The following is a 26,149-nucleotide window of genomic DNA, read 5'->3' as shown; positions in this document are numbered from 1 at the left end:
ATTCCACACTGTTGCCTAGTTTCAACTGCTCGCTACATTTCAAGTGCATGTTTTCATTGTCTAGCACATATGGCATTATGCCATAATAAAGAACCAAACATGAGATAATGCGGTACTGGTACATCTGAATCTGGGCATACAAATGTGCACTTTAAGCCAAATTATGCATTTTAGTAGGGTTCACAAAATTTCCATGCTCTTGGAGTATCCTCTAACGTCTTGTTTCTTTTATGACATAATGTAAGATCTTTTAATGTTTTATACGTACGAACGTACGGGCTTCCTGCGTCATTGTAGCTGCGCAAGTGCGGCGACGCCTGTCATCTGGCGCAACTACTGAAATGAATCTAACAGGTCACGGGAAAATATTCCGAATGTTTGTTTGAAAAGCATTACTTTCAAGTAAAGCAAATTTCCTTTTACACAAGATGAAATCTGTGCGCGAATGTCCGATGAATTTCTTAAATCACAGAGCGTTTGACTCTCATTCAAAATTCAAATCTTTGAGAACGACCATTTAGAATATTTTCAAACCCAGTTCATCAGACATTTATACCATTGTTAAAAAATTTGCTGGCACATTTCTGTGATGTATCTTGAAGTGTAACATGCGGAAAAAGATCAACATTACGTGTGAAAGCCTAGGCCAATATTATAGGGTACGTGAAAGCTTTTCTTTTCTTGTAGCAACACTATGTATATTAATTTAAACCATTAACTTTTCCTGCTTGTGTGTTCGCGCTAATTAACAGTGATGTTGCTATTGGCTGACCACATTGCGTGTCCTGTGGTCTGAATATCTGCTGTCATCGGCTGGCGAGATCGCTTGACATGAGCTAGGATCGGCTTACAAAAGCGCATCACAATCTCGATCGCAATCCTTCGGAAAGTAACATGTTTGGTGGAATTCCAATGTATACTTTCGTAATACGAAAATACGCAGCGTACGTGTTGCTGCACATCAGGCATCTTTCCAAAACTGGTTTTCCCCCCTGAGTTTAGTTTTCTAAAGTGTTGCGAAATTCTATGATGGTGTATAAAACCACAACCATTGAAAGGATTAATAAGTTTTACAGTTCCGAGGAAAAGTATACTGTTACTTAACACGCAAAAAGTGTATTTTCATCCGGGAGAAAGTGTATTTTTAACCGGTAAATACGGAAAAAATCCGGGAATTTTTTTTCCTCGGCCACGTATACACCCTGTTGGCTGAGATGTCCTATATGATATGATTCAAAAGTAATGAATACAATGCTTATACAATCTTCAGTGTGTTTATTCCATACTTCCACATTATCTGTTGAATAACGTATGTGCCGCATAATGTATAGCTACTATGTGCACTATCCAGTGTTTGAGCCTGACAGAACGTAGTGACTTGCAGCAAACTTTACACATAATTTCAAACCTTTATGAAACTTTTTCTTGCTGACAAGCCCTGCAAAATAGTGAAAGGGATGTCATTTATCACTTAATACATTTTTGCAGTTCGTGCAGTAAAACTGTCGCATCAGGCATGCTGTCATGACATTTACATCTATTGCTTCTACAAGAAGCACATATTAATGAAAATACTTTGGTCATAATGACAGTACACCTACTTTACCATTTTATTAACATTTTTGAGAAATAATTCAATGTAAGTTATTTATTTATCCCTCCATAGACAATATGAATTGTATGCATGCTGTGAGTTACTCATTAGTACATAACAAAATTGACATATGGGAGAATAGACATATTTCTTTCTTTACAAAATTAATCTTCTGTTTCAGGCCCTGGGGGATAGAATGTGAGCTTGTATCTCCAGCAGAAGCAAGAGAATTGTGTCCATTTATAGCCATACATGATATTCTTGGAGGGCTGTGGATACCTGGTGATGGTGTTGCGGATTCTTATCAGACTTGTCTGTCACTGATAGAAGCTGCCAAAAAAGGCGGTGTGTTTTTGTACATAAGCAAATTTTTTTAGCAAATGAATAAAATAACATATCCACTTCAAGCTCCCAACCCCCTGTGTTAAACTTTACTACTGTTCTATCAAGACACAGTTTTGTGTGAAAATATCTACAATGTGCATGAGACGCTCCAAAAATATTTGTAATTTGTGTTTCAGGAGTCCAAGTATTTGAAGGCTGTTCTGTGAAGGGTGTTCTTAACCAGGATGGAAAGGTTGTTGCTGTTGAAACAAACAGAGGAATGATAGACTGTGATTTCTTTGTGAATGCAGGAGGTTTCTGGGCACGACACATAGGCAAGAAAAGTGAACCATATGTCAAAGTGCCACTTCATGCTTGTGAACATTATTACCTCCATACAAAACCCATCCCCGGCTTAGATCCAATGTTGCCTGGTGAGTAAATCAATGTATTCTGCCTTGTAAAAGTTTTCCAATTTTTTATATGAATTATGACTTAAGATTCAGCAGAACAAGTAAACCAAAAATTTTTTTAGTATTCAGTCAGATATTTTTTCCCTGCATAGATTTTTATTCTGCATGTAGTAAGGTTAGTCAAAGAACCTGTGTACTTTTTGTGTAGTTTGTATTTTGTTAAAAAAAAAATACTGAAATTTAGTCTCACTAAAGAGTATATAAAAGTCTTTCATGTTCTCTCTCAGTTCAATGATTTCAAGAGGGAAATTCTCATCTTTATGATTTATAGCTGTAGTTAGTTGTGCCAATTACCTTTTACATCAGTTGCATTGTATACTGGTTCCCATTTATCATTCTGTAATGCCTTCTTAAGTTTATCATAATTAAATTATGTTTTATGTATAAATCTATCACTTTTTGTTATATCTACAATCCCTTCATCAGTTTCCGTAGTAAGGGCTCTGTAGTCAGATATGTAGTTTTCTGTGATTGTTATGTTTATTTTCTTCTTTGTTATGTTTGCGAGAATGTAATCAATGCATGTGTCTGTAATTTAAGTACTGTATTTACTCGAATCTAAGCCGCACTTTTTTTTCCGATTTTTGAAATCCAAAAAACCGCCTGCGGCTTAGAATCGAGTGCAACGTAAGAGGAAGTTCTGAAAAATGTTGGTAGGTGCCGCCACAACTAACTTCTGCCATCGAATATATGTAGCACTACACAGGCATGCTTTGCAGTCACAATGATAAATACTGGCGCCAAAACCTCTGCGCCAGTAAATAAATTTTTTAAAAAAAGGTGGAAAACGAGCTTTTTTCTCCGCCCCGAGTTTCGACCACTGCATTTTCATACATTATCCAACGAAGTAAATACAAATTCCGTATTTTTCATCTTTGAATGTAGCAGTCTTGCAATGCACTACGAAAATCCGACTGGCAAGACTGTTCGGGATGTTTATCAATATGGCCAACTCTACGTTCTGAATTTTTTCCTACCTGTGAGAAGATATGGTTGCTAATAGTAACTTTTGTGAATTGTGAATCACATGCAGTATTCTCTTCATCATAAGAATAATACGAATATAAATATTTTGCCATGTATTGTTTCGTGTTTGCTGATATCTTATTTAAATCCTGTCTGCCTAATAAACTACGAAACTAGATGAGACAACAGCATTCGCGGAAGAATGTACATATCATGTCATGTTCGTATTCGTATTATTCTTATGCCTAATAGTGATACAGTCAGAAATAAAGCACGGCAATTGACTAGATTTTTAAATCTAAGATGACTCTAATTTCTGTGCAGAATGTTATGTACTAAAGAAGCGTGTGCAAAGATTTATGAACGGAGAAAATTTTTTGCTAAACTCTCGTTCAGAACATCATCTACCATACACAGTCTATTATCTGGTTCTTGTTGATCCTCTCTTAAAAAAAAAAAAAAAGGAGGGCGGCTGTAGCACGCACAAAAGTAAGCCATGCCACGAGTGGCGACAGGCCATAAACACTCATTATCAGAATGCGGCAAACAATGCATGACACAGTACAATAATGCGTTTTCAGCTTAGAGTGACGTAAACACCTATAACAAAGAGACCGGCAGTTATCAGATCAAAGAAAAATAAGCAATCAATTCAATCCAGATGAAGCACGTGAAAAAGGAAGGGTACCGGTACCCGTATAAATATGGACAGAGCGCCTGACACATAGCAATGGCTACCTGGTAAAGCGTAACTGCTAAATTTATGACTCGAACCACGCTACTGTAGCTGTATTGTCATTCATTCGACCTAAATTGTGTCTCATATTACAATGGACCAACTTTGTTTCTCCCCTTGAATTTCGAGTCTCAAATTTCAGGTGCGGCTTCGATTCGGGAATTTTTTTTTTTTCCTTGATTTCGAGTCTCATTTTTCAGGTGCGGCTTAGATTCGAGTGCAGTTTAGATTCGAGTATATACGGTAGGCTGCGGGTGCCACATGCGAGTACTAATAGTAATCTTCAGGGGTGTAAAAATAATACTGGTTAGTAAATTTTCAATGTAAACTGGCAGCTTCAGGATTGAAAGACTTAAAATAACACTGGACAATACAGTTGCTATCTGTTTCATTCAACAGTGAATTCTTCCCATATAATGCTTTCCTGTGGATATCAGTGTGGTATTTCTCTTTGGTTCTCATTTTATGATGGTATAGATTAGAGTTTATGGTTAGTGACAAAGCTCTGACTGAGTAAACCACTCTTTTTATATTTGGGATCAGTACCCTATTAAATTACACAGACATGCATTGATCACAAACATGAAAACGGACAAAGTAAACATAACCAACTTAAGAAAACTACATATCTGATGGCAGAGCTCTTATCATGGAATTGATGTAAGAAATGTGGGCTCAACAAAAAGTGATATATTTATACATAAAAGACAATTTAATTATGATAAATTTAAGACATGGGGAAATGAAAAGTAGTAACCAGTATACAAAACAACAGATGTAAATGAAAATTTGCAAACTACATCTAGAACTTTACTCTGCAAACCACTATGAACAGCATGGCAAACAGTATGCCCCATTGTACCAGTTATTAAGGTTTCTTGCCATTCCATTCATGTATGGAGCACAGGAAGAATGACTGTTCAAATGCCTCTGTGCATGCTGTAATTAATCCAATCTTGTTCTCACGATGCCTATGGGAGTAATACATAGGGAGTTGTAGTATATTCCTAGAGTCATCATTTAAAGCTGGCTCTTGAAAATTTGTAAATAGGTTTCCTCAGGATAATTTATGTCTATCTTCAAGAATCTGCCAGTTCAGTTTCTTCAGTGTCTCTCTGACACACTCCCATGGGTCAGACAAACCTGTGACCGTTCGTGCAGCCTGTCTCTGTATACATTCAGTATTGCCTGTTAGTCCTATTTGGCACAGGTCTCACACAGTTGAGCAGTATTGTAGAATGTGTTACACAAGAGATTTGTAAGGAATCTCCTTTGTAAACTGATTGCATTTTCCCAGTAGTCTATCAATAAACCAAAATCTACCACCTGCTTTACCCACAACAGAGCCTATGTGATCATTCCATTTCACATTCCTACAAAGTGTTACACTCAGGTATTTGTATGAGTTTACAGATTCCAGTTGTCATTTACTGATATTGCAGTCATAGAACAACACATTTTTTTCATTTTGTGTAATACACAGTTTTATGTTTCTGACCATTTAAAACAAGTTGGCAATCTTTGCACCTCTTTGCAATCTTATCAATAACTGACTGAATATTTACGCAGGTTCTTTCAAATAGTACTTCATTATAGATAAGTGCATCATCTGCAAAAAGTCTGAGGTTGCTATTAATATTGTCTGCTTGGTCATTAATATACCGGGTGATCAAAAAGTCAGTATAAATTTGAAAACTGAATAAATTACGGAATAATGTAGATAGAGAGGTACAAATTGACACACATGCTTGGAATGACATTTGGTTTTATTAGAACCAAAAAAAATACAAACGTTCAAAAAATGTCCTACAGATGGCACTTTATCTGATCAGAATAGCAATAATTAGCATAACAAAGTAAGACAAAGCAAAGATGATGTTTTTTACAGGAAATGCTCAATGTGTCCACTATCATTCCTCAACAATAGCTGTAGTCGAGGAATAATGTTGTGAACAGCACTGTAAAGCATGTCCGGAGTTATGGTGAGGCATTGGCGTCGGATGTTGTCTTTCAGCATCCCTAGAGATGTCAGTCGATCACGATACACTTGCAACTTCAGGTAACCCCAAAGCCAATAATCGCATGGACTGAGGTCTGGGGACCTGGGAGGCCAAGCATGACGAAAGTGGTGGCTGAGCCACGATCATCACCAAACGACACACATCTGTCGGACATTTTGTGAACTTTTTTTTTTTTTTTTTTTTTTGTTCTAATAAAACTCCATGTCATTCCAAGCATGTGTGTCAATTTTTACCTCTCTATCTACATTATTCCGTGGTTTATTAAGTTTTCAAATTTATACTGACTTTTTGATCACCCGGTACATCATGAACAGCAAGGCTCCCAACACACTTCCCTGTGGCACACCTGAAGTTACTTGTACATTTGACGACAACTCTCAATCCAATATAATATTCTGTATCCTTCCTACCGAAAGCTCATCAATCCAGTCACAAATTTCGCTCAATATCTCATATGATCATACTTTTGATAATAAGTGTGGATGTGTTATTGAGTTGAATGCTTTTCAGAAATCAAGAAATACTGCATCTCCCTTAGAGTCCTGATCCAAAGCTTTCGGTATTTGAAGTGAAATGAGTGTCAGCTGGGTTCTGCATGATTGATGTTTTTGGAGTTGATGCTGGATGCTGGTTGGGCATGGAGGAGCTCATTTTGTATGAGATATCTCATTATGTTTGAGCTCAGGTCATGTTCTAAGATTCTACAAAAAATCAATGTCAAGAACATTAGACAATTATTTTTAATGAAATACAAACTGCAGTACTCAAAAAATACACAGAGCCTGACCTCTTGAAAATCACTGTCTTTCTACCAGTGTACAAGAAGGGAATAAAAACTGACACACAAAACTACAGCCAGTATCATTAACATCAAAACTTGGTCAATTGCTAGAGAAGTAATATTAAAACAAGTTGAGGCATATTTCATCAGATATAAGTTATTCAACAATCTACAGCATGGTCTGAGAAAAGGAATATCTGCTGTAACAGCAGTACCAACTTTTAAACATGAAGTGCTAAACAAGCTGGATAAAGGAAACAAGGTACAGTTCGCTGAATCCATTTGTACTGCCATGTGGAGCATATCCAGGTGGGCAGTGCATGATCACTTTTGGGAGATTTACTTCCACATCACAAGAGTTCATTCATCATTGCTCTCTAACCAGCTGTGATGCCACAGGCATACCAGAATTTTTGACAACAGTACTATTCACCTCAATCTACTACCCAAACTGCCATCCTTGAGCAACTGGCTACATGGTTTGCTACTGCCAAGTGGATTCTCTTCAGCCATGGCATTTGTGATGAACAGCAAATGTGCCAAGTTATTTATGATCAATGATTAGGCACCAAGACACTGTCTCAAATTTGGAGACACCTTCAGATATTATCGGTGCCACGCTTACGTTGAACCACACCCTATGGACACTGTGGATTGTAAAGTTATCTCTTCAGTTACAACTAGCAATGATATTGTATGAGAGCGAATCATTAGAAAAAAAAACTAATTTTGGCAGATAAAACTTCTCACCATGCACAACATCAAAAATGTATTACTTCATCAGACAACAATTACCGGCTCTGCCTCATTGCATGAACTCCAGTTTGCAACTCTTCCAGTTGTACAAGAAAGAGGAATAACTCCAGTTCAGAATCTAATGCATTAACTGTGGAGCTATTTACACACTAGAGTCTGTTAGAACTATAAACTATTTCCTGTTTGTTAGGCAACATTTAGTCAGCTCTTAGGTATTACCTTTAATCCAAATATTCCACAATCAGCTCATAGGTATTACATTTAATTCCAGTGTTTCACGATTTATCTAATAATACTGTAAAACTAACAAAGTTAAAAGCTTTTTCAAGGTCAGACTTTGCAAGTATACTTGTGACATGTCACCACTTCAAGGATCTTAAGCAGCTGTTACACTGGTGGATTCATTTTTTAAGAAACCATTTTCATTCTCAATAATTATGTTTGTGTTTGTAAAAAAAAAAAAAAAGTTTACTGTAGACCAACTTTTCTATTACCTTACAGAGCACCAGCAGAATGGTAATTGGCCTGAAATTTTCCATTCAGTATTTATCACTTTCTTAATAGCTGGGTTACCAATTTTACATGTTTCTGGAAATGTACCAGTTTTAATTAAATTAATCACTGCTGCAGATAGAAGTTCACAAATACCTTTTTACAAAAGTTTTTGATGTGACACTGCTTGGTCCATCATACCCTGCGAGAGGGAATATATAATGAACTGATGATGTTGCTTGCTTCTCTGCGGCCAGCGGAAGTAATGCCTGCTATCAGATTACCTTTGAAACTGTACTGAAGGTGATCATTGATGCTTCTACCAACTGAGGTGAAATAGTCGATATTCATCATTTCATAACAGTGGCATTTGTCTCCCACTATGATTAACGGTGAAAGCCCTCTAGCATTTGTCACTCAATACTCTAAAACTATTAATTACATTTCGTACATCAACCCCTAGGTTATTCACAGTAATTGATGAAGACAGCAGTAAGTTCACTATTTTTACCTTCTTGTAGAATAGTTATAATTTATATGTAAAAAATACAGTGTTATTCCTGACCCAGATACTTTTATTTGTGTGATTCACAACTTTAGTTTTTGTAGGACATAACAGCTATATTAGAAATCTATGGTAAAGCAGACTGAAATGGAACTTTGTTTGCTACACCATAAATAAGGTTCTAACATGCTCTTAAGGCTACTGTTGTCACCATCGAAAATAAGATCAGTAGTATTTGAGGTCTGTCCAGTAATTGTATCAGTTCCTTCCCAATAAATCTTAAGCAGGCAGTATGCATGAAGCGCACAAATATCAACTTAAACCCTTATTTATGAACACTTGTCAAAATACAGACTAATTAAATACAGTGTATACCAAGGACTAGTAATGGTGCCCCTTCTCTTAAAAATGATCCAAGCTTGAATGTGGATGCTTATAAAATGAACACATTTGCAGATGATACCACTATTCTATTAAAAGGGGGAAGTATAAAAGAATTATAGCAATCGGTAAACACTGACACAAAACAAATTAGTAACTGGGTACATTCTATTTGTCTCTGTCAATAATGAACCAATGGGTAACAGTACGGAAACCAAATTCTTATGCCAATGGCTGCAAAGCAATTTATAACGGTTGATCAAAATGTTTCCATCGAAGGCTTTACAGTCCAAAATCATTATGATTGTGAGCATTGAGGCAATGGTCTCACTGATGCACTAGGATGAAGATACCTGTTTAGTAAAACACTGTGTCCTGCTGCATGAAGAAGTCTGTAACTGTTTGCTGCACATCTTTGTCCCATAGGAATCGTCAATCCTTCAAAGTCTTTTTTAAAGGACAGAAGGTGTGAGATTTTATGGGGAGAGATCAGGACTATAGTGCAGCTACTCAAGTGTCTAACACATGAGTTTATTTGTAGTAGATGAGACTGGCCTCCCAGATCAGCTGATGTCTTGTGTCGAATTGCGTCCAGCATGGAACTTGGTGCACCATTCCACAATGATGGTTTTCAACAGACATGCTTTCTTCATTGTCAGATGGATGTCTACCACTGTTTGTCATTTGGCAGCCAAGAAAAGAATAACAGCATGTTGGTCCTGTTTTGAATGCATTTGGTAATAACGTCGCCATAGTTCACATTTCTGCATTTACCACAAACACATTGGAAAGACACAAATTCCACACTAATACCTTGCTTGTGTGTTGATGCTTATATACCCACATCAGAGTCATGTTACATTGCATATAGGCTGCAGCAATGACCTTAAACAGACACTGCTTGATTGCCATATTATAAAATGAAATAAACACACTATACCTTAACAGAAAACTGAGCAAGAATGCTACCTTCTTTGCTCACTAAAAGTCTGCTGCAGTGAGAAAACAATAACAAACACATGTAATGCCTACTTTCATTCTTGTCTTAAATATGGGGTTACTTTATGGGGAGACTCTAAAGCAGCTATCAGCACTTTCAAACTGTAAAAAAGGGCAATTAGAGTAACATTTGAACGCAAACCTAGAGACTCCTGTACCACTCTATTCAAAATCTCTGGCATTTCTCCTTTACCATGTATCTACATCATGAAAACCCTTACATTCTTTAAAATAAATATAATAGGTAAGGGCTGCAGATTATGTTGCTTTGGAGAGATGCTGTAAACATGTTAAAGGGGCAGATAAACTGCATTGCTGAAGAGCTATTTTCCATCTTGTTAATAAGATGAATGTGAACACTCTTCAAAGGAAATAATATAATGCTATGCGTGTTCCACCATGCATGAAAAAATATAGTTGGGGACTGTGGAAATCTATAATACATTATTAAACACAATTGTAATAGTTAATATGATACTTTCAAACTAAATATGAAAGAGCTGGCAGTTTTATCTGGTTATGTTTCTGTGTATGTTGCTTGTATATTATACAAAATGGCCTATATGGTAAAATTTTCAGTGAGCAATCTGAAGATCTCATAAATTGTGAAGGAATGTTGAGTTTGTATCTTTTCCATATGTTACCTAGAAAGGGACAAACCTGTAATGATGTCCGTCTAAACCTCCCTGTTTAGTAACAAACTCCTTCACAGCAGAATTTCAAGATTTGAATAAAATTACTCTTGTGTGTCATAGACATCTTGGAGTTGCTTACACAAGTTAGTGTAACTGAGTGTTCTACCTTGGACTTTGTGAACTTTATTACCTTTTCAGTGGTCCGAGACTTAGATGGCCACATTTATCTCAGAGAAAATGATGGAAGGCTGCTTGCAGGTGGTTTTGAGCCAGTAGCCAAACCAGCATTTGAAGATGGAGTTATTCCTGGTAAATATAATTCACAATAATTCAATTTCATTTTTTTAAATGCCAATGATAAAGCGTTATGTTCTTACATACAGTGTGTACAAAAAGTCAACAAAATAAAACTGTGTCACACTGGATATTGAAGCTGTCTTCTCTTCCTTTTTATAGGCAGTAATCCCATCAAATTATTCCAGCTCATTTTATGATCTGATAAGTGAATGAAAATGTTTGTTTGTCAGTACCTCTCTCCCATCTTCCAAAATCTACAGAATACCTTATGCATAGCTTACTGGACTAGCAATGCTAAGGCTTATTAACATCATACAAAACATAAGCATCAGTAATTTGAAACCTCAGTTAAACATAATAATTTCAAAGTAGAATTTGTTAATAACAGCCATCCTGCTTCTCTCCTACATTGAGCAGCTGTGAATTGTAACAGTAGCAAATTAAATTTTTGCTGGCCTCAGATGTTTAAATATACCTCAGCTTTAGGATATGTTTTTAAGCACAGAGACTTAAGCAAAGAACATAGACAAATAGCACCTTGTTGAATGGTAACATATACAAAACTTCTTTATGTAGCTAGCTACTGGAAATTTTATTAATTTATATAACCAAAAAATGGCTGTTGGAACAACTACATTAATATAACTAAGGAGCAGCACCTCCTTTCAAAGTAGCAGCTGTCTTAACACATTAGTGCCCATTGTCCTTGATTGAGGACAGTCCATTTTCCCGTCATTATTGCAATGTATGCTACTCCAAACAAACAATGGGTTTTTGTTGTAAAGTAAGCTAAGTAAGTAAAGTAAAGTTGGCTACCATTGTTATCTGTCTACTACAATTATTCAGTTGAAATCTGTTAACAGAAGTGGAGTGTTTTTGCAGAGCCTGCTGGTTTTTTCTATTTTTATTTTTGTGGCTGCATCTAAGGTAAGGATCAGTGTCATTTTCTGGCTGCTGCATAATTGAGTACTGTGATATTGTTTGGTACTTATGAAAGTGAAACTAGTTTATTACATTTTGAGTCCCAGTGCATGAAAAGTTGCTGTTCTTGTTTAAGGGCATGGGATGTTTCCATGATAAATGTTATGTTTTTCAGTCTTTTCAGATTTATTTGCCATGATTTTAAAAGTGTTGAAGAGGCAGTAGAATACTTATTTCCTGAAGGAATAGAAGCAAACTTAGTAGCTCTACCTCCAGATGTAAATGACCAGACTGGCAAGGAAAATATTGAAGATGACTTGTCAGGAAATATGTATCCAAGTGATATTGCAGGTACCACTGCAGATTACAGGAGAAAGACAATGAAGACATTTCTCATGTCTCTTCTACAAGAGCCCATAAAGAAAAAGTTTAATGGTGTTATCAGGTTCTGAAATATTCATGTCCTGACTTAGGGAAGAAAGCTTCTTGTCTGTTGGATGAACTGAAAGAAAAGTTGTAGTGTCTCACTCCCGTGAAGGTTTCTGAAGAACTCTTTTCAGACCAAGTTGCAAGCATTATTGTAGAGGAAACTGAAAAACGCATTAGGAAGTTTAAAAATAAAATAAATTTTTCAGTTTTACCTGATGAAATTTGTTTATTTGTTAGGTTTCTGAACTTTACTAGCTGTCATAAATTGTCCAGTGAAAGAGATTATTGGTCTGAGAGTGGTAATCTCAGTGTTAAAATAGTGAAAGATGCAATGAGTTGTAACAGGTCTTGAACTGCAATAACAGGTCTTGAACTGAAATCTGTAATACATTTCAATGATAGTAAAAAGGCCAATGAAAACAAGATTGACAAATGTCTGAAAATAAAACCATTATCAGAGGCTATGATTAAAAAAAATTATCAAAAATGAGGAGTATTTCAGGAAAATATGGCAGTTGATGAAATTTGAGATACTATGGGCATTATTTTATCAGACTGAAGCCCAGGTGCTTTGGCTATAAACTGTGGGCCATGTATGATACTGATGGCTATTGTTACAATTCCTTACTGTATTATGGGAAGGACCAGAATGATGACAATGCAAATCTACCACTGGGTTCCAAAGTAGTTTTGAAAATATTGTTCATTATTGATGAGCCAAACAGTTACAAAGTATTTTTTGACAATTACTTTATGGTACTAGTCATGACCTGCGTCTCCAACTGAAGGAACTGGGATTCCTTGCAAGTGGAACTACAAGAGAAAGCAGAACAAGGCAGTGCCCTCTATCGCCAGAAAGTGTTATAAAAAAGAAAGAAAGGGGATATTTTGAGTTCAGATTTGACAGAGAGAAGGAAGTTTTGACCATAAAGTGGAATAACAACAAGTGTGTTATACTAGCAACTAATTTCAACACTGTGATTCCACTGACAAAGTCCAATGGTGAAATTCATTCGAAAAAGAAATGTCAGTGTTCCCTTGTCATTTTTCCTAGGAAGCAGTTTAATGACAAAACAATTGCCAAGCACGCAGCTTCCTCAAATGAGAACAGTCAATAATTTTCACATTTATGCTACAAGAGAACAAAATTTCTTCATATTTCCATAAACTGGATAGGCAGGACACAGTTTTCCAAAAATACAGTATATATGTTAACTAAAAATAAATTGGGAACTAATGCTTTTATAATTTAATTGAATAAGTTTAGCTGACAGGGCGCTGAATAGCATCAAGCAGTTAGTGACACTATATTGTTAGCGTAGTATAATTCCTAAGTTTTTAAGTTTTGCTTTCTTTTCTCAATGTACATCTTGGCTTGTCCCAAATCAGTGGAAGTTCTTCTTCTTGATGGAGCTATAGAGTATGATGAATGAATGAACATACAACCAAGTAATTGCTCCATAACAATTTCCTTAGCTTTAGCTTTGGCACCAGCATGTGTAGTAACCAAGTAATACATAAAATCGATCCAAGAAGCTCAAATATGGCTTTATTCATAAACCTCTGAACAATAATGGAAATAAACCTCTTGTGAATCCACATATAACAAGAGAAAAGAATCATACAGAAGGTGCAACATAAGTGATACACAGAACAACAACTGATGCCCACTACACTTGGTGAACTCACACTCACATGCACTAGTATCAGCATATGACAGCATGTTTCTACTCACACTAAAACTTTCTTTACTGTGTGACAGATTCCCCTTCAGAACGCTTGCTGCCAGAAGACTGGGATCACTTTCATGTCTTGCTGGAACAACTACTTCTCAGAGTGCCGTCACTGGGAGATGCTGTCCTTGAGAGGCTGTGTAATGGTCCGGAGGCATTCTCACCAGACTGCAAATGGATTGTTGGAGAAGCACCAGAGGTTAGATGTCATATCTTTAGTAGTAGTGATTGCGTCTGTTTCACTGTAACAACTGTACAATTTAACCATGAAATTTATGTTTTAAAATACAAATAAAAATGTTTGTAGAAAACTCACAGGTGCTATAATGGATGCAACTGAACTTGATACAATAAAATGTTCAATATCCATTTGAAGCTCAATATTTTACCACATGAAAGTATAGCACTGTCGATGAAAAGTGCCGTAATATACAATGAAGAGCCAAAGAAACTGGTACACCTGCCTAATATTGTGTAGGGCCCCCAAGAGCATGCAGAAGTGCTGCAACATGACGTGGCATGGACTCGACTAATGTCTGAAGTAGTGCTGGAGGGAAGTGTCGCCTTGAATCGTGCAGGGCTGTTCATAAATCCATAAGAGTATGAGGGGTTGGAGATCTCTTCTGGACAGCATGTTGCAAGACATCCCAGATACGCCCAGTAATGTAGGTGTCTGGAGAGTTAGGTGGTCATCAGAAGTGTTTAAGCTCAGAAAAGTGTTCCTGGAGCCACTCTAGCAATTCTGGACGTTTGGGGTGTCGAATTGTCATGCTGTACATGATGGGATGCAAGTGATCAGACAGAATGTGTACATAAGTGTCACCTGTCAAGAGCCGTATCTAGATGTATCAGGGGTTCCATATCACTTTAACTGCACATGCCCCTCATCATTACAGAGCCTCCACCAGCTCGAACAGTCCCGTTGACATGCAGAGTTCACAGATACATTACATTTTCTCCATATCCATACATGTCTATCTGCTCGATACAATTTGAAACACGACTCGTCGTACTAGGCAACATGTTTCCAGTGAACAACAGTCCAATGTCAGTGTTGATGGGCCCAGGTAAGGTGTAAAGCTTTGTTTTGTGCAGTCATACAGGGTACAGAAATTGGCCCTTGGCTTTGAAATCCCATATCAATCATGGTTTACTGAATGGTTCGCACTGCAGCAATTTGCAGAATGGGCAGACTTCTGTCACATTAAATGATTCTCTTTAGTCGTTGTTGGTCCTGTTCTTTCAGGATCTTTTTCCGGGTGCAGCAATGTCAGAGATTTGATGTTTTACCGGATTCCTGATATTCATGGTGCACTCGTGAAATTGTTGTATGGGAAAATCGCCACTTCATTGCTACCGTGTCCTATTGCTCATGCGCAGATTATAACACCACATTCAAATTCACTTAAATCTAGATAACTTGCCATTGTAGCAACAGTAACTGATATAACAACTGCGCTAGACACTTGTTGTCTTATATAAGCATTGCTGACTACATTGCCATATTCTGCCTGTTTATGTATCTCTGTATTTGAGTTTCTTTGGCGCTTCAGTGTATAAGATATGTGCCTGATGGATGGATGAGTTGTTTGTATAGTATAGTGGAAAATAATTTCAGGGATGTAGTTCTTTACTAATTGCCAACAAAATTTTATTTAATATAAATACAGAAAACTGCAACCACTCACTTTTTTGACGTAATTATTTATTCCATAAAGCAGTCTGGCTCATCTTTAGATGGTGCATGGGAGCTTACATGACAATTACAAAGTGTAATGCTGGATGCTGGCTTGTGACAATATCCAATATTACACTTTTAAATAGATATTTAACATCCTGTGCATCACCTGAAGATGAGCCAGAAAAGGCTCAAAAACCAATTTATGGAATAAATAACTATTTCAAAAAAGTGACTTGTTGGCAGTTTTCCGTATTTATTTTGAATGAACAGTTTCGGGTTCTAAAATATCCATAACGGATAAGCTTAACATTTTATTTAAAAGTAGCTATCAGTGCTTGATAAACACAAAAAAAGCAATATTTCACTATGTGCTCAGGAGAGATTTAATATTGGTAACTGGAGACAAATAAATAAATATGTGAATAATATAAATAGTAAGATTGCTGGATATGACAGGTGTCTTGATTGCTTTATGGAAGAACATCTTCATTAATGAAAAGAGAACAAACAATATCAGCACTCAGAAAAACTATCAGTCACATATCTTGTTGGTTAATTTAATTTCAGATAATTGTCACCCAGTGCAAGCTTGGATAGTTAAAAATAAAAGGCGTTTGGTTTATTTTTGTGACCTCTTTATTATAAATTCTGTGTGTGTAAGTGTACGTACACATGCATGTGTGTTCCCTACATTTTCCTGCCCTTGATTTCATATATTGCTTTCTGACATTAACACCAATTCATAACTCCTGTGTCAAAGTAACTTGTGCTACAAAGAGAAAGCTCTACCTAATTCAGAGGACAAACTGTAGTCAAGAGTTTAAACTCCATTACAGCCATTAGCAAAATTGATCAGTGAGTTATTAAAAATATGAAACTGGAGCACTAAGCTCATAAAATAAAACACTTTAAGAATAAGATGAAAACAATGTGGAACTTAATTGAACAAAAAAATTGACAAGGTGAGAGCAGAACTCTCACATTGAGGGCTCCAGGGAAACATTCCACGTGGAAAAAATATATCTAAAAACAAAGATGATGTAACTTACCAAACGAAAGTGCTGGCATGTTGATAGACACACAAAAAAACACAAACATACACACAAAATTCAAGCTTTCGCAACCAACGGTTGCTTAATCAGGAAAGAGGGAAGGAGAGTGAAAGATGAAGGGATGTGGGTTTTAAGGGAGAGGGTAAGGAGTCATTCCAATCCCGGGAGTGGAAAGACTTACCTTAGGGGGAAAAAAGGACAGGTATACACTCTCTCTCTCTCTCTCTCTCTCTCTCTCTCTCTCTCTCTCTCTCTCTCTCTCTCTCTCTCTCTCACACACACACACACACACACACACACACACACACACACACACACACACACACAAACACATATCCATCCGCACGTACACAGACACAAGCAGACAAAATGGCCAGTCATGGATTTGAGCATGAGTTTGAATGCGAGTTCAGTGTGCTAAGCACTGTGCCAGCTGGCACGGTTCCATGTTTTAAGTCACTGAGCTCTCCTGACCAACCCATTCTGCTGTTACTGCTTCCCTACTGACAACACAATACTCCCTGCCTCCATTATACTGGTGGGTCCACCTCTCATGAAATCTAGTGGTGAGTTCCACATTGCATAGAATTGTCGGAATGCTTTTGATCAGATAGTACGAGGGGCATTCAGTAAGTAATGTAACACCTCTTTTTCTGAAAACAGGTTGGTTTTAATCAGGATTCCAATACACCATATTACTCTCCACTCTCTTGGCAACATAATCTTATTTTTCAACATAATCTCCATTCACTGCAAGAGCCGCCTTATGCCACCTTATGGGGAGGACCTGTACGTCTGCATGGTACCACTCTACTGGTCAGTGTTGGAGCCAACATCTTGCTGTGCATCAGTAACCTCCTCATCATCCACATACTGCATTGCTTGGAGTGCATCCTTCATTGGGCCAAAAAGGTGGAAGTTGGAAGGTATGAAATCAAGTCTGTAGGGTGGGTAAGGAAGAACAGTCCAATTGAAGTTTTGTGACCTCCTCTCGTATTGCACAGACTTGTGTGAGGCCTTGTGTTGTAATGCGGAAGGGTAGTTGTTTCTTCAATTTCCAGAGGGTAGTACAAACACTTCAGAGATGATTGCTGCACCATGGAGGACATCAAATAGAATAACCCCTTCAGAGTCCCAGAAGACTGTCGGCATGGCTTCATTGGCTGAGGGTGTGGTTTTGAACTTTTTCTTTGGAGGAGAGGTGGTGTGGGGTCACTCCACAAATTTCCATTTTGTTTCCAGTTCTTTGCCTGTGATGATGATCAACAAAATATGGTAATGATCAGCCTTGTAATGTGCAAGCAATTCTGCACAAATGGTCATTCATTGTTATTTGTGGTCTTCCCTTAGGCAGCGAGCAGTCTAGTGAGCACACACTTTTGAGTACCCCAGTTGGTATATGAGTGTATCAGCACTACCACACTGTCAACAAAGACGTCCAGTTGTGTGTGTAGTGAGGTGCTTGATTGTCATCCATCGATCACCTCAAATGAGTGTGTCCTCAAGTTCCAACATTGCAGGAGTCACAGCTGTGTGTGACTGGCCAGTGTGCAGGAGATTGGACAGGTTTGTGTGATCTTGTTGTGGTGATGACAGATGCCTCACCCAGTGACTCACAATTCTTAGCTCAATGCCCCTCTGTAGACATTCTGCAAGCATCTATGAATATCCGTGATGCTCTGGTTTTACTCCAAATGAAACTCGATGACAGCTCTCTGCTTGGAAAGCATCACCAATACAGACACCATTTTGAAGGCTACGTGTAGTGCCTGTACCTGTTGGAACTTCATGTAACTATTGGGGCTGAAGCGGGAATATTCCATGATGTCCCACAGCAAATTCTACATTTTTTCAATCACAACAGGCAAGAAAAACATATATGTTGCATTACTTTACCTTTCAAATTCAACTGTCAGCTTGAAACAAAGCAAAGTGGATCATCACCACTTGCTAAAGGTAAATAAATGTTCCGTTTTCTCTTTCGTGTTTTTGTTTTCTTTTTGCACATAATTTTGCACAACAATTAACTACTAAATATCAAAAGTATTTCACAAGCTGTAAGGTCCAACTTCTTATTATTCAGACAATACTTTATGTTTTACTGATTTGTATCAAGTTCTTAATTTTGCTGGGGATTTTTTAATGCACAGAATAATCTGAAATTTTGTGGTAGTGTGTGTTCTAAAAAGTCTACTGTATTAGTAAATTTTTGCTAGAAAAATGACCTATACTGATTTAGAGGCATCTTATAAGCTTCCTAAGTATAGAAATGTGTTTGATCTTACTTGATATGCAGCAACCTGGAAGTTATTTTGGTGTAAACATTTTATTGCCCATATAAAACTTAAATTTTGCTCCATAATAGATAGATCTGACAAATCAGTGTTCAAAAAGCATATGAGATATTTACAGGTATAAGGAAATTGATATTTTTTGAATGATGTTATGAACTATAATTATATTACCATAAACTGTATAAGATAAGGCTATTTAAATAATATTTGTATACGTATTTGTATAAATATGCTCCAATAGATTATGTAACATGAAACGAGGTAGAGTAGGAGTTGTTATAGAGTATTTTTAGTAGTAGCAAGTAATACCCTGTATGTAACTGTTGCAAAATGTTTTTGAATACAAATACCTCATGCCATCCAGTGAATTGTAATTTATTAAAGGCTTGGTAAAAGCCGTTGTGTCTACAGCCAGAACTCTGCATAACAACAACACAAGAAGTAGATTTGTATGAACAACGATTGTTTAAGTGTGTTAGGCTTTGGACACTCAGTCACTGACTTGCTCTTTGTTGAATAAATGACAAGTCAAAGCTTATTGAATGTCAGATTTATCATTAACTGTAAAATTTATTGGAGAATTGAAATTTCAGTAGTAATTGGACTGTCAACTTTAGAACATTAATGGGAGAGAACATTACAAGATGATAGCCTGATGTTTAGATTTATATAAAAATTGTACTATGAAACAGTTCAGCTCATTCTAAATTCACTCGTGAAAGATGAATTTAATTTGGCCATGTTCATCTCATTAACTGTGATGCTTGTATTGGCCCCAATAATCTTGTGTTTTACAGTGCACAAAAGATATAAAATGTGTCATGTACATAGAAATATAGAAATGTGGCCAATGAATATCATAATGTACAAGAATAAGCTATAATACTAAAAGTATATAGTACAGCATGCAACAGATATTATGTAACTTACCTGTCACACTTATACAGTGCAATATAACAACACTGTGCCATTCAAAGTAATAATTATATTACTAACAATAAGTGTAATGAAGGTTAAAGTAGAGACAATACAAGTAATTGGCCTTTATATATTCATCAATTAAGAGGAGTGTTTGAGTAAATTGTTCTTAATTCCTGAGTGTGTTGTTGTTTTCATGAACTGAAAGGGATAATTTGTTGTAGAGCTCACTGCCCTTATTTCTTACCCCAACTAGATTCCTGTACAGCTTTTGGCTTGTTCGATGATTGTTTACCTGGAACATGTATTGTGAACAGACTTATTAGTCTCACACAAATCTGGATTCCTGTTAACATAGCCCACAGTTCATGGAATAGCCAATGCTTTTAAGTCCCTCAATATTGGCCAAGCAGATGTGTTGAGGACATAGCATTTCATTCTTGTTATGAGCCCCTTTTGCATTGGTAAGTTTTCTTATCTATTGACCCCAGAATGGAATGCCACAAGAGATAACTGAATGTATTAATGCAAAATAAAGTGTCTTCAGTATTGTGATATCGCAGGACAGACTAAGAATTCAAAAAGCATTACATGGATTGCTCACTCCTTTAGTTGATTTCATCTGTGAATATTTTATTGTAAGTTATTATTTGTCAGCACCCCAAGAAATTGTATTTCCTTGGCTTCATCTATTGCTTCATTAATGATTAGTGAGAGTTCCATAGAGGTAGGGTCATTTTTGGAGGCACTGAATAGCATATGTGCAGTTTTGTTTGTATTTAGTAGTAGTCATTACTGTACAAATGTGAAATCAGTTTGTTTATTACATCAGTTACTTCATCCCTCATTATTTGAATTGATGGTTTTTGGAAAAGGAAATCTGCATCATCTGCAAACAAGACAAGTAATGCTTTAGACAGATCACTGATAAATAAACAGAGAAGGAGGGGTTCCAGAAATGAGTTTTGAGGCACACCTTACCCAATCACAGTTCCACTGAACAGAACCTTATGAGCAACTTTACTAGAAATTTGAACCAACTGCCTCCTATTTTTGAGGTAAGACTGAAACCACCGATTGTAACTGCCTCTGACACCATATGACTTCAGTTTTCGTAGCACCATATGACTTCAGTTTTTGTAGCAGTAATGAATTATTAAGTCAGTGTATTCAAAATTATGCAATAGTTGTTACTGGTTTCAGATTCAGAACTACTATGTTGCAGCAGGAATGAAAACTGTTGGAATCTCAGCAGCTGGTGGAGTAGGCCGTGCAACAGCTGAAATGATAGTACATGGCTCAACACAATATGACATGTATGAAATAGATATAAGCCGCTTTCTTGGCCTTCACAACAATCGTAAATTCCTTAGAGACCGTGTAAGGGAAGTCCCAGGTAAACTGTCTTTTTCTTTAATTATCTTTTTTGTTAATAGTTTTAGTGTACTGATTAGTTTTTGAAAAATTGTTTTACATAATTTACAAAATCAACATGCTGCAGTGATAGAGATTATTGTATTTTATGTCCATGTAGAAAAAACAACACAGATAGCATTTGAAGAAAGAACCAATAAAATAGCTAATGAAAGTGATGAGCCAATGCAGTGGAATAATATCAAGATGAGTATCATTGGAGCAACAAATGAGGCTTTAGGAAAAAGGATAGTGGAACCCAGACAACCTTGGATAACAAAAGAAATACTACACCAAATTCAGGAAAAGGAGTAAGCTCAGGAAGGAAAACAATGTAGTTGACAACAGAAGAATTAAAAATCACATCACAACCACATTCAGAGAAGAGAAAGGGAAACAGCCCAAAACCATTGCTGAAGAGACAGAAGAAGGCCCGAAAAAAGGGAAACAGGACCAAGTTTATAAGAAAGCCAGTGCTCTCGAGTAAAAACCTAGAACAAAATCTGTAGTAGTTAAAAATAAAATGGGTATACCACTGATAGACAATTACGAGATATGTGCTCATTGGCTAGAACACAAGGAAGAGCTGTATGATAGGGATTTCACGAATGAAAGTAATCTAATTGGAGACATCATTGAGTGTGAAAGAGAAATGTAATGTCTGTCAGTAATTAGACATGAATTTTAACATGTCCTTCAGAGTATCAAAGAAACAAAAGTGACTGGTACTGATGACATTCCTGCAGAATTGCTGAAAACTTTAGATAACAACTTGAAAGACCAATTATTTAGAGTAATAAATGACTGCAACAAAAGAGGTGTCATTCCAGAAGACTTCATACAATGCATAACCATTACCATGCATAAAATAGGAAAGGCAGTTGACTGCACCAATTATACAACAATATCAATGTTATCAAGTCTCCAAAATACTTTATTAATATAGTTAACATGAGGGTAAAAGAAAAAGTAGATAAGTGTACTGGAGAAGACCTATTTGGATTTGGAGAAGGCAGAAGAACAAGGGAAGTAAGACCTTGTGGATGCTGTTGGAGAGAAGTCAAATAATGAATAATCCAGGATGGAATAATGTCATTATTATGAAAAGGATATAGTGCTACTCACCATATAGTGGAGATGTTGAGTTGCAGACAGGCACAACAGAAAGACTGCTAAACTAGTAAGCTTTTGACCAAAAGGCCTCCTTCTGAATTTGATGACATACATACGCACACAAACAGTGAGGTATGTGTGTGTGCATGCGTGTGTGCGTGCGTGTTGTCTAATTTGGAAGCAGCCTTCTTGACCGAAAGCTTACTTGTTTATCAGTCTTTTTGTTGTGCCTGTCTGTGACTCAACATCGTAATATTGCTATTGGACAGGATGGATGGATATGAATAGAAGGTATTCTATTTTCAGACTTAGCAAAAACTTTTCACAATGTGAACCGGGAGCTCCTCTTTAGCACTATGAAGAAACAGGACTTGACTGGAAAGACCAAAGCATGAACATAACAGTCAGTAAGCACATGCGTATACATCATTAAGGTAGAGGAAGAGGTCAGGGTTAAAAAAGCAGTTACACAAGGATGTCCTATATCTCCATATTTATTTAATGTGTTAATTGAGGAAGCTATTCAGATCTTGAAGATGAAGACAAAAGGAATAAAAGCCAGTGGTGGAGGATATATTGTATCAGATTTTCTGATGACATTGTGATATGAGGGCTATTCAGAACGCAGGGAACATTTCTGACTGACGCCGCTAGGCACGCGCTGATTGCGTATATTTTGGTATGTGCATGCTCGGCAGCTCAGTTGGCATCCATCTGTGACAGTGGTAATGTCTCTGGGCATCTGGTTTTTTTTATATTCAAATTTGAAATTTCCGCTGCAATCTAAAATCCTACCAGTTGTGAGGTCCAATCTTTGATAAGGTTTTTGTTGGCAAAAAACCTAAAACCTACAGAAATTTATCGTGAACTGTGTGAAGTGTATGGAAACAATGTAATGAGTGAATGTTCCATCCTGAAATAGAGCATTGGTTTAAAAATGGCTGAACCAACGTTCACGATGAAGAGAAGAGTGGACGTCTGAGTATTGTGATTGACGATCTTGTCAGTAAAGTCGATCAATCAGTTCTTTAAAACCGTCACTTCCCAGTAACGGAGCTTTCACTTTCTTTTCCACAAGTTTCACGGACTTTGTTGTTTGAAATTGTCACTCAAAAGCCAAGGTACCACAAATTTTGTTTTTGCAAGAAAATGCCCGATCTCACACAGCAAACTGCACTAAATTAATTCATTCAAATGGGAAATTTTCCCTCATCTGCCCTACAGCCCCAATAGTGCACCAAGCGACTTCCACTTGTTTGCCAAGATGAAGAACTGGCTTCCAACGAAGCACTTTGATGACGACGCGCAACTCCAGGCAGGCGTGACTCTTTGGCTGAAGTCTCAGGCTGCAGAATTTTACGACGGTCTTTCAAAGCTTGTCCACCGCTATGATAAGTGCCCCCATATGTTTGGTGATTATGTGGAAAAGTAGTATGTCAGTTGCTCTTTTAGATGTATATAGTAAAATGTATTTCTTGTATTTAGTGTTCTTGGTAATGTCAAAATGTTCCCTACTTTCTGAATAGCCCTTGTAATTACAGATATCCCTAAATGAAATTAATGGAATGCTGCAAGTCCTATCACACATTCTCAAACTATGGAAATTAAAAGTGAACAAGCAGAAAGCAAAGGTAATGACAGAACAGAAAAATATGGGAATAATTAAAACCAATATAAAAATTGGTGACATTAGAACTGATCAGGTGAAACAGTTTTGGTAGTGTAATCACAGAGGACAATAGATGCTTAATGGAAGTGAAGAGAAGAACTGCACTGGCAAAACAGCCATTTGAGACTAAGAAAAATTAAATCAGAGAATCCTGCGATGAATCATTTGTATTGAGTACACTGCTCTATGGAAGAGAAAGTTGGAAGCTGAGTAAACTGGAATGGAATCTACTTGAAACTGCTGAAATGTGGATTTAGTAGAAAAAGACATGATTGAGGTAGACAAAAGGGAAAACTAATCTGTAAGTCTAAATGGGAGTAAACGAAGAGAGAAGATTAGCAAAGGAAATGAAAAAGAGAACAATGAAATTTTCTGTCTGTGTCATCATTAATACTGTTGAAGGGAAAGTGCTGCCATCGAAAAGAAAAGGATGGCCTGGGATGAAATATTTGAGACACATCATGAAGATGATAGGATCTGACAATTACATGGGAACTGAGATGAACAGCTAATGACAGAAGGGAATGGTTGCTTGACAAGGCATTAGCATTTAGTGTCTGTGCCAATTCTGCAGTGCTGTTCCCGTGTTTGGAATCCTTATAAAGTAGGCAAAAGTGCCATTACACTTTACAATCATCAGGGAGCAAATAGAATGATTATTTACTCCCAGCGGCAGCAAACATTGCTCATAATGATAAACACTGAAAGACAGAACTATTATATTTACTTTGGCAAACACTGCCTGCACCACCAACAGATACCAATTTTAAAAAAATCAGCCCTTAAGAAGATTACAAAAATCATCAGACCACCAAAAACTGGCAATTCTTCTAGTTAAGGGTAATTTTAGGTGTAAAATCATTGTAATCAGTCAGTTGTTGAAGCATATTTGCAGAGAAGCTTAAATTTGGTGTAGTATCATCGATATATAAAAATCATTCTAAGCAATCAACTACTTGTTACCGACCCATTTCACAGCCTCCAGGCTTTTCAGAGACTTTTGAGAGCGTGGCCTATGATAGATATGACTCATTTTTCTGATCAAAACTTTTTAATTGTTTTCCAGTTTGGCTTTTGTCAAGGAACTTATGTCTAAGACCTTACAAACAAAATCCTGTTGGAGCAACCAAAACTAAGTATGCTTTTTGTACACTCTGTATGCTTTTATGTAGTATCTGTATCCATTTGTGTACTCTGTGACCTTATCGAGGCCTTTAATGTGCAAAACTTACATGTTTACTTGGTAAGCAGAACTTTGTATGCCATTAATGGAACCCCTTTTCATCGATGAAGACTTACTTTCATAACAGAAGGAAGAAGGTTATGTTGAAACATATAAATAAAACTAAAATCAGAATGGGGCAACATAAAATACACAGACCAACAGTGTTCAAAACTGCTTCCACTCCTTTTCTTAACATTCATAAATGGCCTTCCAATCACAGGTCTGTTAACAAGGTTTGCTGCTAATCCAAGCAAACTGGTAAAAGGCCCAAACTCTAACCACATCAAACACAGGACATGTAGGCGAATAAGGCTACAACTGGCTCTCAGCTGTTAAAAGCCAATGCAGGTGAAGGGTGGTCATGAAATTATAATTATCACCTTAAAAAGCTGTCATCATGAAACTCTGTGATTGGGAGAATCATCCTGTGCATACACACTCTTCAATTTGATACATTTTTTCCAATCATGGATAACTTGGTGGTAACCTTAGTGGTATAAATCTGCATGTTTACTATTTAGAAACTGTTTCGCTTCAAAAAACCACTCATTGCTGTTCTGAAAATGACTGCCAGACAGCCGTTTTTTACCCACAGGAGGAGACAATAAATGATAGCTCAAAGGAGCAGAATGGGTGTGTGTGTCCTCAGCAGAATTACCTGGGGTGTCATTAAGCAAAGAAACCCTGTTGGACAATTTGCCATGATGCTTTATCTTGACAGCCTCACACACCCTAAACAGA

General features: G+C 36.9%; 1 protein-coding gene across 2 annotated transcripts in view; it reads left to right on the top strand.

Annotated features, from left to right (window-relative positions):
* Window positions 1–26,149, top strand: part of LOC124795094 (pyruvate dehydrogenase phosphatase regulatory subunit, mitochondrial) — an 81,785-nt gene that overhangs the window by 25,307 nt on the left and 30,329 nt on the right. For both annotated transcript variants that reach the window (XM_047258926.1, XM_047258927.1), the window contains exons 4-8: window positions 1,776–1,939; window positions 2,116–2,352; window positions 10,862–10,972; window positions 14,073–14,242; window positions 21,192–21,384. In XM_047258926.1, the coding sequence (XP_047114882.1) occupies window positions 1,776–1,939; window positions 2,116–2,352; window positions 10,862–10,972; window positions 14,073–14,242; window positions 21,192–21,384 (875 nt within the window). The remainder of the gene's footprint in view (window positions 1–1,775; window positions 1,940–2,115; window positions 2,353–10,861; window positions 10,973–14,072; window positions 14,243–21,191; window positions 21,385–26,149) is intronic.

This window comes from Schistocerca piceifrons, chromosome 4 (genome assembly GCF_021461385.2).
Source record: "Schistocerca piceifrons isolate TAMUIC-IGC-003096 chromosome 4, iqSchPice1.1, whole genome shotgun sequence".
Classification (NCBI taxonomy): Eukaryota; Metazoa; Arthropoda; class Insecta; order Orthoptera; family Acrididae; genus Schistocerca; species Schistocerca piceifrons.
Note: the sequence above shows the minus strand (reverse complement) of the source record. Positions and strands in the feature narration are given on the sequence as shown.